Source organism: Squalius cephalus (genome assembly GCF_949319135.1).
Source record: "Squalius cephalus genome assembly, chromosome: 17".
Taxonomy (NCBI): domain Eukaryota; kingdom Metazoa; phylum Chordata; class Actinopteri; order Cypriniformes; family Leuciscidae; genus Squalius; species Squalius cephalus.
The window spans coordinates 6,200,561-6,219,761 of NC_137138.1; the positions used below are offsets into that span (position 1 = coordinate 6,200,561).

At 36.0% G+C, this 19,201-nt stretch overlaps 2 protein-coding genes across 2 annotated transcripts in view; one reads left to right on the forward strand and one right to left on the reverse strand.

The window, feature by feature from the left end:
* Window positions 1-13,363, forward strand: part of col27a1a (collagen, type XXVII, alpha 1a) — a 65,063-nt gene extending 51,700 nt beyond the window's left edge. Inside the window, exons 38-61 of the mRNA XM_079846706.1 lie at window positions 400-453; window positions 558-665; window positions 765-818; window positions 943-996; window positions 1,522-1,578; window positions 1,671-1,724; window positions 2,289-2,342; window positions 2,441-2,494; window positions 2,749-2,802; window positions 3,858-3,965; window positions 4,046-4,153; window positions 4,818-4,925; window positions 5,047-5,100; window positions 5,678-5,740; window positions 5,890-5,943; window positions 6,037-6,072; window positions 6,165-6,182; window positions 6,289-6,324; window positions 6,982-7,008; window positions 7,109-7,174; window positions 7,964-8,132; window positions 8,278-8,387; window positions 8,505-8,705; window positions 11,196-13,363. Of these exons, the coding sequence (XP_079702832.1) occupies window positions 400-453; window positions 558-665; window positions 765-818; window positions 943-996; window positions 1,522-1,578; window positions 1,671-1,724; window positions 2,289-2,342; window positions 2,441-2,494; window positions 2,749-2,802; window positions 3,858-3,965; window positions 4,046-4,153; window positions 4,818-4,925; window positions 5,047-5,100; window positions 5,678-5,740; window positions 5,890-5,943; window positions 6,037-6,072; window positions 6,165-6,182; window positions 6,289-6,324; window positions 6,982-7,008; window positions 7,109-7,174; window positions 7,964-8,132; window positions 8,278-8,387; window positions 8,505-8,705; window positions 11,196-11,342 (1,848 nt within the window). The 3' untranslated portion in view covers window positions 11,343-13,363. The remainder of the gene's footprint in view (window positions 1-399; window positions 454-557; window positions 666-764; window positions 819-942; window positions 997-1,521; window positions 1,579-1,670; window positions 1,725-2,288; window positions 2,343-2,440; window positions 2,495-2,748; window positions 2,803-3,857; window positions 3,966-4,045; window positions 4,154-4,817; window positions 4,926-5,046; window positions 5,101-5,677; window positions 5,741-5,889; window positions 5,944-6,036; window positions 6,073-6,164; window positions 6,183-6,288; window positions 6,325-6,981; window positions 7,009-7,108; window positions 7,175-7,963; window positions 8,133-8,277; window positions 8,388-8,504; window positions 8,706-11,195) is intronic.
* A 1,737-nt stretch (window positions 13,364-15,100) lies between these two features.
* Window positions 15,101-18,026, reverse strand: LOC307145137 (uncharacterized protein). Its single transcript, XM_079847999.1, has 3 exons — window positions 17,707-18,026; window positions 17,227-17,286; window positions 15,101-15,940 (listed from the first exon to the last, which is right to left on the reverse strand). The coding sequence occupies exons 1-3, from the start codon at window positions 17,897-17,899 to the stop codon at window positions 15,804-15,806; spliced, it is 390 nt and encodes a 129-aa protein (XP_079704125.1). The 5' UTR covers window positions 17,900-18,026; the 3' UTR covers window positions 15,101-15,803.
* Window positions 18,027-19,201: the final 1,175 nt, after the last annotated feature.

Consider the following 19,201-nt stretch of genomic DNA (forward strand, 5'->3'; position numbering starts at 1 on the left):
AGGGGAGAAAATAGTGCCAAGCCATTACGAGGTCTGACCTCTCCATAGACAACGTTTTAGTGACGCAAATATATCACTCTTTTGAACACATATTGATTTGAGAAGAAAAAAGCTTTATTGCCGTGACCCCAGCAAACTTGCCGGACTAATTTCATCTTGACCAAAACTGGACCGGAGCTCGGCTCACAGGACGCTGTCGGGGGTAAGCCATGGTCAATGCACCACACTGCTTATGGGGAAGCTATAGAGATTCATGTCTAAAATCCTGAACTATCCCTTTAAGTTGTATCTAATATTTTTAGCTTTATGTATGTTTATGGTTTTTAGTAAACAATAACAACACTGTCTGTCATCTTTATTTGTGAAATGAGAGCGGGTTTGTTTTTGGGTGTGTTTTAGGGTCCTGAAGGAAAACCTGGTAAAAATGGCGAGAGAGGGAAACCAGGGTTTAAGGTGAGACATCAGAGGTCAAGATTTTGTTTGGTTGAAGTTTTTTATTCATCTTTCATTTTTCGAGCACAGTTGCCATATTGACTGCACTTTCACGATACCTGCAGGGTGCCAAAGGTAACATCGGTCATCTGGGAGAGACAGGAACCATGGGAAAGATCGGACCAATCGGAACCACCGGACCAAAGGGATCACGAGGAACCATCGGACATGTGGTAAAAAGATACATCTTTTATTATTAAGTTTAGGTTTAGCAGTATGTCCAACTCACTTAACATTTGACCCGTCTCATCTTCTTCCTCCCTGTGTCTCAGGGCGCTCCCGGGCGTATGGGGCTGCAAGGGGATCCCGGCATATCCGGATATGAGGTGAGAGAAAGTACAAATATCACATGATCATATTAGCACATTACCCATCAACTGTTGATCAACTAATTGATCAACTCAAGTCTGCTAGTGGAATGGTGCTTAAAAGCCTTTTCTTTCTCTACAGGGTCACAAAGGACCTCAAGGTCCAATAGGACCCCCGGGACCAAAGGGTGAAAAGGTAAAATGTATTCATCACTCATTATGTTCATACATTTTTATGCTTGTGACCTGCACAGTTTCATCACCCTGAATGGACCTGAATACCTAAACCTTACAATGATATATACTCACAGTGCCTTTTAAATACCATGTAATATGAGTTTGGTAAGAAAACGGACTCATTTGTTAACATTAGTTGACTATATTATAAGATATGATATGATATATATTTTCTACAACATTTAATAATCTTTTTCAATGTTAGTATTGTTCAGTTTGTCCATGCTAGTTCACAGTGCATTAACTAATGTTAACAAATACAACTTTTAATTGTAGAAATGTATTAATAAATGTTGAAATGAACATTAACTAAGACTAATAGTGCTGTTGACTTCATTGTTCATTGTTAGTTCATGTTAGATAAAGTTAACAAATAAAACCTTATTCTAAAGTGTGACCATATTTTTGAGTATTGACCATTAATATGAAGACATACACTCCTTTGAATCAGTTTCAAGATGTTTTCCATTATGTAATGTTTTAGGGTGAACATGGGGATGATGGGAAGGTGGAGGGTCCTACTGGTCCGCCAGGACTCAGAGTGAGTCTCTCTTATTTTCATTTTTATATCTGATTTCCTCTTAATTCAATAGCGATATTCACAACATCATGCATGTGTTTGTGTATTTTCAGGGTCCAATTGGAAAGCGAGGAGACAGGGGCGAGCCGGGAGATCCAGGATACGTGGTGAGATAAACACAGCGACCCAGAAAGCACACTATTGTCTTACTACATATGAAGCACATTAGCTCATTTACTGGAGCGTCGTCGGCACACACCAACATGTCACCATTTTATATGCTAATCGGCTAAACAATGTAAAATATTTTATGAATTACATTACAATGAAGACCATTTCAAAAAGGTTTTGATTTAGGTTGACGTTAGATGAAAATTTCCCCCAGCAAAAATATGGTTTGAGTGGAGATGTATGTTTTTTAATAGATAAAGTGTAGAACTGTGGACAGAGAATAAATACAGAATTATTAGTAATGATTGCTAAGGAAAATATCACTATTATTATAAAAATTGCTCATGCTTTAGGAGTTTGTTCAGATTGGACGGCAAGATTTGCATGAGCAAACACCACATTTTCTTAACACAAAGTTTTATTATTAATAAATCAAATAAATAAATTATTAATTTCTTTAATGTTCTAAGTAATATTCCATATTTATTTCTGTTATGTATAATTTTTTGTTTTTTTGTAATTATTCTTGCATTCTCAAATAAATGTTTCTGTATTCGCAGGGTCAGCAAGGTGTTGATGGGTTACGAGGCAAACCTGGTGCTCCTGGACTACCTGTGCGTATTATATGATATAAGATCATGATTACAGATATGCCCGCTCTTAAACATGCACACAAACACCTTTTCTTTCATTTCTTTTAATGCATTTTTAGGGTAATGCTGGTCCACGTGGAACACAAGGCCCCAAAGGATCCAAAGGAGAACAGGTAATGATATACTCGCAGCTCGTATGTGTGCTAGCGTGTGTGCATATGTTTTGAAGAAATTCAGATTTCATTACTTATGTTTTGGAAAAGCAGCCGTGAACAACATGTGGTAGAAATCAGAGCCTTGTCACATACTTCAGCAGTATGGGTTAGATGTGTGTGTGTGTATGTACATGCTGTATACGATTAATTCTGTGTGTGTGGTTTTCTCCTTGGCATTACTTCTTTTTCTCACATGCTTTGTTCACTTTCAGGGTCGGAAGGGCAAACAGGGTCTTCAGGGGGAGCGTGGCAGCAGAGGGTCACCAGTAAGAGTCACTCCTTCATGCTTGGAGCACAATTAGGGACAATTATGTATACTTACAATTGTACTTTGAAATTTGAAATATTTTATCTAGTATTCTTCATATTACAGTTATCAGAATAGAAAACTTGTAATGGTCTTAAACATGCTTCATTTTCTTTATGCAGTATGCAATATTTAATTATTTGATTTGCATTATTGTAATTACTTCATTATAATTTAGTTAATGTATAAATAATATATACATTTTTAATTAATAATATAATTTATTCATTTAATAGTTATGTATTAACTATATCATTCCTAATTTTTATATAATTAATTCTTATAATTATTTTTTAATTGATCGATATCTGCCAGAATAAATGTGTAAAACAATTTTGCATTAAATTTGCTCCCCACAAATGTCATTACTGTAATACAAAAAGAAATGTATATATTTAAATAATTTATATAATTATATATATTATATGTATTTAATTATTAAATAATAAATAAATAATAATAATTATTATTAAAATCAGCACTAAAAAGGCATACAATATGCACAATAAAACTATGGTGTATAATTACAATTGTACTTTAAAAAATATTAATATTTATTTACTCCTGTAATCTTCATATTACAGTAATAAGTCTGGAAAAATCTTAATTGTTCTAAACAGACTTACTTTACGCGATATATAATAATAACAATATTTATAAATGTATTTCATTTGCATAATTTTAATTACATATATATATATATATATATATATATATATATATTTATTTATTTATTTATTTATTTATTTTAATTAATTATGTTATATTTTATTATTAATTTAAATGTGTTTATATATGAATTAGATAATTATATATATATATATATATTTATATAATGAATTCTTATAATCATTTTCTTCATTGATTTTGGGTTGAAATATGACCCTAAAATGTTTGTACTGTATTTGTGAGATTCTCCCAGTAATATCCTTCATCACAAGTATATTTGCTTAAACATCTTTCCTTTCTTACTAAATGACAGCCTAAAAGCGCATCTCTCTGTGTTCTCATCAGGGTGTTGTCGGGTTGGCCGGCCCCAGAGGAACAGTGGGTCGAGAAGGACATGAGGGCGTTCCCGGCATGGATGGGCTGCCAGGGAAAGATGGAAGCAGAGGAATACCAGTAAGAACTCATCATGAGACCTGTGTTTCCTGATCTATCATCTGTCTGAACTGGTTTATTACATCTGTCTCTTTCTTTAGGGTGATCAGGGAGATGATGGCGAGTTTGGTTTGCCTGGTAAACCCGGTGCTCCTGGCAAGGTTGGCGTTATCGGTTTACCAGGCCCACAGGGATCATTTGGTCCAAAGGTCAGAGGTTAACATTTTACCTGAATAATAATCACATTTTAGATTCAGATTTACACTACCGTTCAAAAGTTTGGGGTCAGGAAGATATTTTAAAGAATCTCTTCTGCTCAGCAAGGCTGATCAAAAATACAGTAAAAACAGAAATATTGTGAAATATTATTAAAATTTAAAATAACTTTTTTATATGTAAGTATATTGTAAAATGTCATTTATTCCTGTGATCAAAGCTGTATTTTCAGCATCATTACTCCAGTCTTCAGTGTCACATGATCCTTCATAAATCAGTCTAATATGATGATTTGATGCTCAAGAAACATTTCTGATTATTATCAATGTTAAAAACAGTTGTGCTGATTAATATTTTTGAGGAAACGCTTTTTTCAGGATTCTTTGATGAATAGAAAGTTCAAAAGAACATCATTTATTTTAAATATAAATCTACTGTAACATTATAAATCTCTTTACTGTGTAAAAATATTATTTTCTATTAAAAAAATGAACTTTTTAATTTAATTTTTTTTAATTATTATATTATATTATATTATATTATATTATATTATATTATATTATATTATATTATATTATATTATATTATATTATATTATATTATGATCTTGAATGGGTCATGTTGATGTATGCATTGGTTATATTTGTGTATGAATAGGGTGAGAGAGGTCTTCCTGGTCACCCTGGCCCTTCAGGAAAGAGAGGTTTTAAGGGAGGGATGGGCCTTCCAGGACCTCAGGGAGACCAGGGATCTAAGGGCCAACATGTGAGTCCTACACCCTGACAAAACCATAAACTCTGTTATTCTTCACTGAGAACTACATCCAGCTTACAAAAGATCCACAGTTCATTTTGGAACAAAACATTAATATTAATCTTTGATTTAGGGTGACATCGGGGAGCCCGGCTATCCAGGGATACTAGGAATGTTTGGACCGAAGGTGAGTTTTATCACACATTGCCTTGCCAGGTATCTGATTTAAATGTTTTTTCTTGGTGAAAAACAGAAATGTGATCGTCCATGTGTGTCTGCCCAACAGAAACAAACAGAGATGAGATTTATCATTTCTCAAAGAGTTCTTTCCTTTGGGAAACATGTTTTCATCCACACACTCAAAGAGCGTCATAATTCACACAAGCACTGAGGTGTATTTTTGTTGAGGTTTTCTCAGAAACCCAAAGCCGCGAGCTCATAAAACAGGACAAGCGTGTGTAGTTGTGGTGTTACTGTGCCATTCCTAATTCATTCAGACTCATTCATGCTTCTGGTTTAACTAGATGAGCTAGAGTTGTGGAAAAATGAGGACCACCAATGGGAGCCACACACACATTGACAGTGAGAAATAGTCATGTTTTCATGGTGTCTGTGGCCACTGAATGTTCCACTTCATAAAGGCTCTAGTGCTCTTCAATATACACAACACACACACTAGCATTAATGTTGGGTTAGGCACAGCTGTGTATTTGTGTATTTGTGTGTTTGTTTATGTGGGATTGATGTTTGTGTTGTTTATTCAGGGCCCTCCAGGAGACTTTGGGCAGAAAGGCATTCAGGGGCCTAAAGGGCCTCAAGGCAGCATGGTGAGCACACACACACACACACACACACACACACACACACACACACACATCTATCTATCTGTCTGTCTGTCTGTCTGTCTGTCTAACTCAATAGATCACATGGCACATATAACAGTGTTCGTATAGTAATATGTCCATGTTGTTTTCAGGGTCGAGGGGGTTTAGCTGGACCTGTCGGTGTGATCGGCCCGATCGGGAGTCCAGTGAGTATATGCCACTTCTATAGTGAACCGTGTGGTGTTCTCTGCTCTCTGACCTCAGCTGACCTCTGTTCTCACACTGACGTCTCTCTGTAGGGCTCGAGAGGAGATTCTGGCAACAAAGGAGAAATGGTGAGAAGAGATGAATTCACTCTTTCTCTTCAGATCTTGATATCACAGTAGATCTTACAGGTGTCTCTTAAACACTCTTTCTTTCCTTCCAGGGTGTTCAGGGACCTCGAGTGAGTCTCTACGATCACAGACACAGCATTTCTCATTATCCATGGCTTGTGTTTATTTCAAAACCACTTGTCTTGTTCTAACTTTGTTATGTGTGTGTTTTTCCAGGGTGCTCCTGGACCGCGTGGACTTCCTGGACCGCCGGTAAAACACACACTTCTTTCTTTAACACTTTTAATAGACTCTTTCAGAATATTTACTTCAGCTTTTTAGGACCTTCCATAGATGTCTACTGTTTTATGTCTAATTATAATGACTCAAGTCGAGTCAAGTCACCTTTATACCTATACCTATACAGCGCTTTATACAGTACAGATTATTTCAAAGCAGCTTTACAGTGATAACAGGAAAATGATTCAATGATGCAAAAGAAAAGTGTCATTATTCAGCTGAATCAGTTTGTTGTCAGTGTTGATTCAGTTCCGTTGTAAAGATCATCAATTATCAAATTAGTTCATTTAATCTATAAAGCAGTTGTCTTCGACCAGCTCAGTTCAGTTCTCATCCAATAGTGTCAGAGCAGTCAAATAAATAATATTGTGAAATATTAAGTGACTTCAGACTAAAGCAGATAATTTTACATTTTTAAAATTCTAAGAAAACATAAAAAATATTGTTTTTAAATTGAAGGTGTCCTCAAATATCCCCAACCAGAAATTTTTCAGATTATACACAATTTTGTCCCCAAACTAAAGTAATCCATTCCACACATACATGCCAATCTCTACTATGTTCTAATATTATCAGAATAATTAATATACAGTTATGTTTATTATAGTTTTATTATTCGGTTCTTTACAGGGTCCACCTGCAATCCCACTGGCTATGGTAAGAATATTCACTAACCCTATATTTCATTCATTCATTCATTCATTGCTGTTCTGTACATATGCGTTATTAAGTTTGCTTGTGTGCATGTGTGTTTTAGAAACAAGATTTTGGTCTTGGAGTGGCCCAGCCAGTTTTTAGGGAGACAAACACACAGAAAATAGAGGTGAGATCATTCAAACACACACACACACACACACACAAAGTACATGGCCTGTTTATTTAGTATTATTGCACGGTCATAAGCCCCTTTCACACAGCACGTTGATCCCGGGAAATTGCCGTAAAATTGCTAGAGTGCCTTCTGTGTGAACGCAAACACGTCCCGGGATTGATGCTGGGATCGATGCCGGGATGGGGACCTAGTAACATTGCCAGGATCAGTCCAGGAACTTGCCCTGTGTGAACAAAAGCCAGGACCAATGCCGTAAGGGGTATTTTGTTGCTCTTAGAACAAGTTTGTGTTCGTCATCAACACAGAAAGAACGAAAAAATGTGCAAACTAGAATGAAGCCGAGACCAGGAGCTCCTTACTATCTGCACTGAAGCTGAGAGCGTTCGCCAGCTTTGTGGAACAGTACGCAATGCGTTAGTGTACGACCGAATCCGTAAAAAAATGCTCGAGCGTGGTTTCTCGAGATCGAAAGCGCAGATCATTAGTAAACTTAAGAATAAAAATCCACCAAGTGCACGACTACAATGGAAAGAGCGGTAGCGGAAGATTAGACTGGGCTTTCTACAACACATCCTGACGTCACGTGTCTTTACGGGAACTTTACGGGATCTTTACAGGATGTGTGTGAACGCACTCACAGATTCCGGAAAATCACTGGCAGTGTGAATGAACCAAAATCAAACGATTATCCGTGTATTTTCCGGAATCTCTGTGTGAAAGGGGCTATAGACGATTGTGTGTTTATATGTAGTTTTAAAGGCTGTCCTGCTGTTCTCTCAGGGTCGGGGTCTGATGGACATGCCAATGTTGGATCAGGCTCCAGAGATCCTGCGGACTCTCCATTACCTGAGCTCTCTGGTCCACAGTCTGAAGAACCCGCTGGGCACACGAGATCATCCTGCTCGACTCTGCAAAGACCTGCACGACTGCCGGGATACACTCTACGATGGTGTGTGTGTGTGTGTGTGTTGAACCTGAAAGGAATATTCTGGGCTAAATACCATCAATAACATCTGTAAATAGCTGTAATAATTAAGCATTTACTATTGTCATATTTCAACATTGCTGAAATATTTGTGTTCTGGTTTCTTCAGGCACTTATTGGATCGACCCAAACCTGGGCTGCTCCTCAGACTCTATAGAAGTGATGTGCAGTTTCAGCGGTGGTGGACGCACCTGTCTCAGGCCCATCACCACAGCCAAGGTCTGTAGCATTCCGCTTCCAGATCAGTTTTTTATTACATTAATGCTTATCTTTGGGAGGCTATGTTTAGAAAAGAAGTTGAAGTGTTAATGATGCTGTTTTATTGGCTGGTCGCAGCTGGAGTTCAGTGTCGGACGTGTCCAGATGAACTTCCTGCACCTGCTGAGCGCCGGAGCGGAGCAACGAATCACTATCCACTGCCTGAACGTGACAATCTGGAGCCACGCGCCCTCCCTGCCCCCGTCCCAGAGCGCTGTCCGCTTCCATGCGTGGAGCGGGGAGACGCTGGAGCCGGACGTGTTAGCAGACTCCTGCTGGGTCAGTGTGCCCTTCAGACATCTCTCAAATTAATGAGTGCTGGAAGCAACCGTGCAATCAGCTTTAAAACAGCCACAGCATCATGTGCAAAGAAAATGACCAAAGTATCACAAAAAAGCATACTTAATATTGTAAATATAACTAGGATTTAAAAGCTCCAACTGTTAAATATAAGTAGATAGGAATAATTAAATATGAAGTCAAATCATTTGATCTGAATCCAACAGGATCAAAATTGTAAAAAAAAAAAAAAAGTACTTTTCATTTGTCAAGTATTTAATTTACCTGATTATCAGAAAATAATATACATTTAAATTTTAAATTGAAATAAATAGTAATAATGCATTTATTGAATTAATGCAACCAAAATCCACATGATTATTAGGTGCGTTCAGTGTTTTTTCCCTCTGCCTGGCCATAAAAGTCACTGTTTGGATTTAAATAGGCAAATGCTTAAGAGTCTATAGCCGCGTTTCCATTACCCTTCAAATTGCGCAAATTTAAATTGCGAATTGAAAATACGCACAATGGAAACACGTCAATTTCGCAAAAACTCCCGTTTATCGCAAAAAAGTTTTTACGCTCGCATGAGGTGGTTTTTCAGGCAATTCGAAAAAGGAATATTTCGCAAAACTGCAATGGAAACAGTTTTTGCGCATTTACAGGCACCTGACTTAGAAGACGCGGTGTGTTTGAGGTCCATGTATAGCTACGCAAATAATAATAATTTTATATTATTTTATTATAACATTTAATAGGTTATATTTAGAAGATGCTTTTATGCAAAAAAGGAACAAAGCTGAGTGTGGAGCGCGCACTGCATGACACGGAGGCGCGGGCGTGAACACTTGCATTTTCCTATCAACAGTGGAAACAACTTAAAGTACATGGTCATACAGAAAATAATAATACATTATTCTCAACTACTTTTATTTGTGTAAACTCACAATAACAAGAAAACTTTGTGCTTTTGTAAAATAAAATAAAACAATCAGACGATGATCTCTGTAAACTGGAGCGCGAGAACTGATCGAAACAAAATATAGCCTAAGGAGTTTCTGGGTGTTTCGCCCTCATTTCTGCTCCGAGGTTTTGATTGTGGCATTTCTTTGAGATTTAGAATCCAGTATTCCTATAGGCTAATTATTGTTTCTTTTATGAATTTAATAAAGAACTCTGTCTCGTATTCTGTCCAAACGATCCATGTAGGCTACTTTTGTGTCCATTCGTTTTTCCTTTTTCGTTTTTAATTTGAACTGGCTACACCAACTGATGCGCAAAAAAGTAAATATCGACGAATTTTCAGATTTTTGTTTATGACTTTTTGCCCCTTTACTAAACATTTAAAATATTCACAAATTAATATGGAAAACATCGATTTTACTGGTTTTCTAAGGCCAAATTAGAACCTGGAATTTATGTTTTTCTCGCAGTGCTGAATGAGAAGAGCCATTAATATTATTAATAAACTATTGTTTTGGTTAAAATCACATCTCCATCTCCGCTGGTAGCTGATGCGCTTTCAGAGAGAAATGCACATTTCATACGGATTAATCAGAAGGTATTAGCTTTCGATTTGAATTTGTTCGTTTTAAAGTGGACATTTCAAGCTTTAGCCTAGGCTATATGTGTCGTTCGCAGTATAAGGGTCTTTCCCTGCCATTAATGCTTGGATAACACGCCACGTCTCCTTCCATTAATAATAATAATGTCTAATGCGGTGGCTGTGATATTATATAAACCAACGTCCGTTGCCGTGATTTTTGGAATGACTTATCGCGAGAGAAAAAAGGACGTTTTAGTCGCATAACATCAGTTAATGGAAACACCGTCATTTCGCAATAGTTTTTTATCGATATTTAGATAATAGCGCAAAACATTTGCGCAAATCTGTAATGGAAACGCGGCTTATGATTGGATCATTATTGCAGTGATTATGATGTTTCTACATGTTATATGTTTAGCAACAGTTTCTAACCCTAACTGATGGAGTGTGTAGCTTTTCATTTCTTAAACAACCATGTAGGAAGACACATCATGTTCATATTCCAGGATGACAATGTCAAGATTCATCAGGCTCAGATTGTGAAAGAATGGTTGGGAGGAGCATGAAGAATGATATTTTTTATCAAGAGGCTCATACATGTTTGGCCAAGATCTTGTATTGACAATGCAAGAGTCCAGCACTCTGTAAAGTCTCCTCCAGCACATCCCAAACACTTTCAATGAGTTTAAGATCTGAACTCAGAGGAGCCGATTCATGTGTGAAAATGACATTTACATTACATTTACATTTATTCATTTAGAAGACGCTTTTATCCAAAGCAACTTACAAATGAGAACAATAGGGAAATGAAACAAAAGAGAAATGATTCTTGATGCTTCTGAAAAGGGTCCACAATAACAATAAGTTAACAATAACAACACTGAACTTTAGTCATGAACTTGAGTCACTTTTGCATCACTGATTGTGTGTTTTTTATTGCATAGCAACTGAACGGGCGCTGGCAACATGCTGACTTCCTGTTCCGGGTGTCGGACCCCACCTTACTTCCTGTCAAACGCATTAGCAACCTACCGAAGACAACGCCCTCATCACGCTTTCACCTAGAAGTCGGACCTGTGTGCTTTCTATAGTGTGTGTGTGTGAGATTGTGAGTGTGTGTGCGCTCCTCAAACACACACTGACCCGCCCACATCCCGCCCCCTTCAGTATTCAGCCACTGACTGGACTGCAGAAACAGAAAGAGGTGGTGTGGGCGGGGCTTTGGGTGACAGCATTAGAGACTCCCACAGTCTAAAGGAAATCCCGCCCCTACCAGCCATGGATGTCCAATCAGATTTGATTCCTCTAAAAAAACAAGCCAATCATCTCGCAGGGACAAAAACTCAGGACATCCGGGGCCGGAGAAACTGCTAAACCCTCTGTCTCTGTCTTTCTCTCTTCTTCTTCTCTCTTCTTTCTCAGCCTGTTTCTTTGGTGCTCATTTTCTTTTAGTTGCTCTTTCAAATTAATAATAATAATAATAATAAGTTATTATCATACTTGTACTTTTATAATAAGAATCAAGTTTATTGAAGAGATGAATTAAGATCATTGAGAGGTATTATATGTACATATACACTTATTGTTTATCTGATCTTTTATATATTAATTTTGTCACGTGTAAAAAAAGAAATGCTAAAGTGCAATAGGAAAACAGAAAAAATGATAATTGATTATATATTAAGTGTGCATCTCAATAAGGAAGCTTTTTCAGGGATGTTGTCATTCATTCGTGTCATTTTAACACTCCAGCAGACAGGGAAGTGTGTGTGTTTGTGTGTTTGTGTTCATGTGTGTGTGTGTGTGTGTGTGTGTGTGTGTGTGTGTGTATGTGATGGATCAGTAAACGAGTGAAGGTGTATGCTTCTATCAAACTTGCAGACACACCTGTGCATATCAACACACATGACCCACCTGAGGTGCGCCTGTCACTTTAAGGGGGCGTTTCTCAATGAAAATGTGTGTGTTTTGTTCGAAGGAGTTGATGAGAGTGAATCCCTCATGAGAACACGCCTGGGTCATATTTCAACCAAAAAGAAAAAGAAAGCATATTATTAATATTTGCATTGTGGCATTTTTGTGACTAGCACATTTTTACGGACATCTTTTTTACCGTAATGCATATGGAAATAATTCACCTTTCTGTACTTACTTTTGTAATTTGTAGGCTATTATTTGCTTTGATGATTATCATTACAGAAATGTTGAATTGCTGAAACATTACATCAATGAGTAAAAAAATTGTTCAGTTGTCATAAAATTATCATCACAATGCAAAAAGTGGGCCTAAGACTTTAATTTGATTATGCAAAATGTATTTTTATTCTTTTTTTTCTGTTCGGTTTCAAGGAGAGAACAAAAGAAAAACTTTTTGACAAAAACGTACTCTGAGCTCAAAATATCAGCAGTTTATTGCTGTCTTTTGATTTCTGGGTAAAATATGACTTGGACATGTTCTTAACAGGTTTCGTGAGATTCACTCATCAAACGCCCGTTCACACCAACGACGATAACGATTAAATCGTCGAAAAATCGTTCGAAAAACTTTTTTTCTTCAGCTTTCGTCAGCTGATCAACGAGAAAAACCTTGACAGCCAATCAGAATCCATTCTGACTTAAGAGCGCGAACATTTAAAGCGACAGACGACACATAGCAGCGCGCTTATCGATATAGTTATCGTTTTTAGTGTGAATGGGCCTTAAAGGTTTGTCTCGGTAACAATGGTGCTATTTTGAAGCTGTTTTAAAAGTGGATCTTCAAGATGTCGATGCTTTTGTTTAGTGCCCGTGTTACTCTGAATTATGATGTTAGTGTGAATATTGTGTACTTTAAAGGTGCTCAGAAAAGTCATTTAATAGGCTACATGTTTAATCTGTATGTGCGTTTGCAGCATGTTGAATACATTACGCGATAAACTCGTGCTTTCCTCTGTGGTTACAGAACAGTTTGTACTTTCACCTCACCAGCTCAAACATCAACTAATGCCTTTTGTAAGGGAAAACATTTCAGTAGCTATACGTTTTTAAGTGGCATCAGAAAGTGTATATTATCATATGCAAATAATGGTCGTGATCTCGTGAACGCTATGTTGCGTTCCCTAAAACGAGGAAACCGCATTTCGAAGCTTTTTGTTCCTTTATTCTTCAGGACCGTGTGTATAATTCTGCCGGCTTTGATGTATACAGTGAGTCCCTTTTGCTAATTTAATGTTATTTAAATTTACAAACGCGCTTTTTAACCAAATTCTCTGTTGTGACAGAGTTTCTCTTCAGATAACTTAATTATCCGTATGCCAACTGCTCTTACGGTTGATAGATTTATTTTATGTGTAAATTTGGGGTTCCAGAGAACAATATATTGCTTTTTCAATCTGTTTTTATTTTTCTATCCTGTTTATTTTTTTGTCTATAATAATAATAATAATAATCTAAAGTCGTACTGTACCAGGACTGTGTTCTCTATTATTTCTAAGGTTCTAAGATGAATTTTAAAACATGTGAACGTTCCATGTCAGAATGTTGGAATTCTGATTACCTCATCGCTCTGCAGTTTCTGTTTGTGAAAATTCAACTCTCCAATTCAAGGCTCAGAAAACTCATCTCTGTCAAATTCATAATCAGTTCTCTCTCGCTCTCTCTCTCTGAACACGTCCTCCGTTTCGCTCAGTGTTGTTCTTTGTGTCAGTTTTCCGTACTTGGTTACATTTGTGGATTCTGAATTGGAATTAATGCTTACATACCCAATAAAGATGTTCTTACACCAAAGCCTGCGTTTGGACTTGTTTGATTAATAAAAACCAATAGGCTACAGACATTATAACTCTTATCGTTGCACTTCATTTATTTTCCATATGATAACCTTTAGATTCTCAAGATCACTCCAGAGTTATTATACTCACTTAATATTGTTGGGTTAAAAATAACCCAACTATGGGTTGGTAAAGCCCAACAGTTGAGTTAAATATAAATAACAGTCGGGTTATTTCTAGAAATTACCCAACGTTTTTAAAAATTACCCAATATTTTTGGAAAATAACCCAACAAATTGACCCAATATGTGTAACCCAACGGTTGGGTTAAACAAATAACCCAACGTTTTTTACTGTCAAACTTAAACCATTGTTGCTTAAACGATAAACGCTATAGGCCTGTTTTATCAGTTAGTTTAGTCAAATAAATAACTATAAAATACAAATGAATAAACTATATAGACACAACACTTTACACTAAGGTCTCTTTTGTTAACATTAGTTAATGCATAACATTAATATGATTTATAAAATTTGTTTTAATTAATTGAATTGTTTTAATGTTTAAGTTAAATTAATTGTATGAATGTTAGTTAAAATAAAGATGTTCATGTTTGTTCACAGTGCATTATTTAACAGATACAACTTTGGATATAAAAAATGTTGAAATTAACATTAAAGATTTAAGTTAAGATTAATAAGTATTGTAAGTATGAGTATTGTTCAATCTAGTTCATGTTAGCTAAATGAAACCTTATTCTAAAGCGTTACCTAGAAATTAAAAAAACAAATATGACAAAAACACATAACAAAAATACTATAAAGTTGAAATGAAAACAAAATAACTAATTAAAAATAAAAACTATGAGCAGATCTCAAATATCAATAAGTTATGACAACATAAGTTTTTACATTGCTTTAACTTATTAAAATAAGCAATTTTCAACTTTTTTGTTATACACGATTCAACTAATTTTTTTTAAGTCAGTTTACGTTTAAATGACTTAATCATCCACGTTGATTGTACTTAATTTAAGACGGTATACTAAAATAAAATTTGATCACGGAACTTGAAAGGAAAAAGTTTCACAAAAAGTGATAATTTCTGTTCATTTATTAAAAACAGGCAACATTAACAAAAGGTTATTTAAATACAAATCTTTATTTAGCATTTTAATCTTGATTTACAGTAACTGCTGTTCATTGCTCAGGTTTTAATATGAATATGAATACAGTAGAAACACTTCAATTTCAGTGCTTCAATGAGTAACTGCAGAAATCTGAGTTAAAAAAAAAAAAAGAAGAGTTGCATCAAAGAAAACATCTTGTCCTTCATACAATGAGATCATTGTTAGTAGTTTTAACCTGATGGCGTTCATCCACTTTACTGATTCCATAATACTTTCAGAATATTCTGAATATTTTAAGAACAAATACAGTACAGTGACAATGGGCACATACCATTTTCAAGTTTATTGGTTTTTTTGTGTGTGTTTTTTTTAAGTATTATTTGGCAAGAATAGATTATTCTAGGGTGAAAAAACAGTCATCACATGTATAATTGTTTTAGTGCTGTTCTGAATTGTCTTGGATATCAATTTAAAATAAACCACGCCTGATAAACTACTCTGTTGCTTTACTCATAATAGTTTGATTCTCACTATTCCTATTTTCAATCAATTTCACCAAGATTGACAAATACTGAAATGTCAATCGGTCAACTATTGAGATTTACCTGCTCTGAATGATGTCGAATGTGGTTGAAGACACTCACATACGCACCATAAAACTCACACATGTGCTTCATAAAAGAAAGTGTGCAAGAATGATGAAAGTGATAAAGATAAAGGGTGTGTGTCCTGAACTGGAGGGGGCGGAGCCATGGAGGTCGTGTCCACACAGAGCGCGCTCCAACAGCAGGTGTGTCTCAGGTGTGACGCCTGCAACACACACACACACACACACAAATTACTGCAGAACTGACAGTACTGTTATTGTTGAGTAAAACACTAATTCAAAATAATAATCAAACTTTATAAATATAAATAGCATATAAATAATACTAAAAATAACACTGATATCTAATTGATAACAGGGACGTATTATGTAATAGTATTGTTTCATGTCGACTAAAGTCTGAGTTTTAAAGCTGCAGTGTAAGAGATCTAATGCTTTTAAACACTGGTGTTGCAGGAAGTCCTTAATCTGCTCTATTACACCTGTTTCTAGACTTGATGACACCGCAAATATTTATTATGTAATATGTAACAAAAGTATAGTTATAAGCTACTGTGGAACATATGAACCTTTTCTGTAAGAATAGAAGTCCAGAATAAATTATTATGTGTATAAAGTCTCAAAAGTCTACAAAAGAACCCTGCGCTGAAGACTAGATTATAATGTAATGTGCTTGATTTGACCTTCAGTCTCCACTGGGGGCGATAGCAGCTTCACTGACACTTACAGGAAATATTACACAGATCTGATTTTTTTTTTTTTTTTTTTTAGCTTTAATACAATTACAAATAATTCAGTTATTTCATTTTGGAATCAGTAAGTTTTCAATAACATAAAGCATTTTTTTTTCACAGTATAAATACACATTAATTCAAATGCATCTTTTATTATGTAATTTATTTGATTATTTGATCAAAGCTGAATTTTCAGCATCATTACTCCAGTCTTCAGTGTCACATGATCCTTCAGAAATCACTCTAATATGATGATTTGCTGATCAAGAAACATGTGTTTTTATGATCAATGTTGAAAGTTGTGCTGCTTCACATTTGTGTGGAAATAAGAAAGAAACAGAATAGAAAGGTTAAAAGAACAGCATTTATTTAAGATTTAAATATTTTGTAACATTTTAAATGTCTTTTCTGTATTTTTTGATTCTTTTAATCCATCCTTGCTGAAAAAGTATTAGCCTAATTTCTTTCCAAAAATCTTACGTTTTAGTCTCTAGCTATGATTATTTAGGGGTCTTTAGCCTTAATTTTTGAAAACCACTGTCCTTTTGTATCTGTAAATCAATAATTCCCGCCCATATATGGTCATATGAAGTGCATGTGCCATTATTGATGAGCAGTGTCCTGTTTCCGACATTACACAATCAGTCGATATGGGCATGTTAACGTAGAGCAAAAGCAGGGCCAAAACACTTTTTTGTTTATTTAGATGCAGGTTATTAAAAGTATTTCAGGACATGAATGAGTGAGAAACTCACTGTGTTGCGACCATTCCTCCCAGAGATGCTGAAGTTCCTCATCATGTTCATGAGTGTGATCTGAGGCAAATTGTCATCCAGCAAAAAAATAAATAAATAAACAAACGTTTTAAATAAGCACATTTTCACATTTAACACCATTTAACTGACAAAATGTTCATTTTGGGGTGAACTTTCCCTTTAACATTTAGGCTACACAAATCTGACAGACAAAATCCAATATTTTCAGTGTGATAAATGAAGGGTTCACAGACGAGGCTTAAGCTAGTCCCAGACTTAAATGCATGTTTGAGCAGTTTTAACTGAAAGCAACTTGCACTGACATACCTTAAAATATGTCAGTGCTATTGTTTTGTCTGTTTTTTTTTTTGTTTTTCTAAGGCACGTCTATAAAAGCTACTTATTTGAACTGAGGCCTAATCCTGGTTTATTCTAAACCCTGTCTGTGAAACCGGCCTCAGGGTGATAATGCAGGGTTACCGCCGTCGCTGTGCTGGAACAGGAGCTGCCTCAGCTCTCTCAGGGCTCTCGTCAGGTTCTCCAGCTGGTCGTGGAGGTGGATGTTCTCCTCGATCAGTGCGTGGATGGTGTCCTGAAGCTCAAACGCTCGACAACACACGGCCAGCAGCAGCACACCAACACACACACAGCGCAGAGCCCGCGAGCGATGCATCCTCAACACACTCACACACACCTGCTGTCCTCACAACGGCATCTTCACTCACACACTCGCCGTGGAGCTTCTGCTGGCTGAGGGACGCACTGCTCTCACACACACTCATCTGACAGTCCAATGCAGTGAAACTAATCTAATGAGAGTAAGAGAGAGAGAGACAGAGAGAGAGAGAGAGAGCTCTACTTTATCCAGATCAATTCAATCATTAAATGAACTCATGAACGCGCTCATAGATTATCCTGATGCAACACGATAAAACACTCCAGCTGCACTGCAGTTTTACCACAGAAACCCAGCGACAACCACAGACTGTGTGTGGGGTTACGGGTTAGCAAGAGTTGTTTAACCAAAAAACATTAACTTCTGAATGACCAAAAAAAAAAAGAGCCGTCCAAAACAGCTCACAAGTGTTGTTATAGTTAAATAAAAATGATTACAAACTGTTAAGAGTAAATGAAGTAAAGACAAGCGAAATGCTGCCTTACAATAAAACAAACAAGCAATATGCTGTAGAAATATCGAAAAGAATAAAAATGACATAAACACACAATTAAAACAAACTAAAATTAACATGAAAACTGAAAATCTAAAAAGAAATGCTAATTCAATATTAATACTTTATTAGTATATAAATAACACTATACACACTCATTTGCTATTCCAAGCAAATGAGATATGAGAGCTGGGAAAATTTTAAAGGCCCCCTGTAGTCAATAATTGTATCCCTTAAAACATCTTTGATCACCAAAAATTACATATTTAAACGTTTTTTCTTTGGGAAAAAATTCTTCATGCCTTAAAAGCTTGAATGTAACTCTACACCCTTGCCTCATTTAATATACAGGGTATATTTAGGGTTTAGTTACCCTTTAAGGAGAAAATACTCCTCAATGGTGTTGACATGTGAATTGGCACATGGTTTGCCTTAAAGCATATTGAAAACACCACATAGACATATACACATTAAAAGCTTGATTTTACCCACAGAGGGACTTCAAGTAAATAAAGAATCATCGCACAAGTACATACAGCTTTAGAATGACGCGAGGGTTAGTAAATTACGTTCATTTTGGGTGACCCAAGTTTTCTGTTGACTGGCTTTCAGGCTTGAAGTTGAGAGAGCCAAATGGATAACACAAGGCCACTAACAGGACATCTCAGATGTATGTACATTATTTTATACTTAATTTGGCCTTGCAGGATTATTTACACCTTCATGTAAAGACAAGGGGGAAAGTGGCACTGCGATGCATGGGAACACTTTTTGTAGCATGAACTGAGATGAACAGGAATGTTAGT

What these genes read in the sequence shown, in the direction of transcription:
- LOC307145137 (XM_079847999.1), bottom strand. Translation starts at nt 17,899, where the DNA reads ATGCATCGCTCGCGGGCTCTGCGCTGTGTGTGTGTTGGTGTGCTGCTG. An exon ending in GTTCCAGCACAGCGACGGCG is followed by an intron (nt 17,287 to 17,706) that starts GTAACCCTGCAT and finishes AATTTGCCTCAG; the next exon opens with ATCACACTCATGAACATGAT. An exon ending in GGAGGAATGGTCGCAACACA is followed by an intron (nt 15,941 to 17,226) that starts GTGAGTTTCTCA and finishes TGTGTGTTGCAG; the next exon opens with GCGTCACACCTGAGACACAC.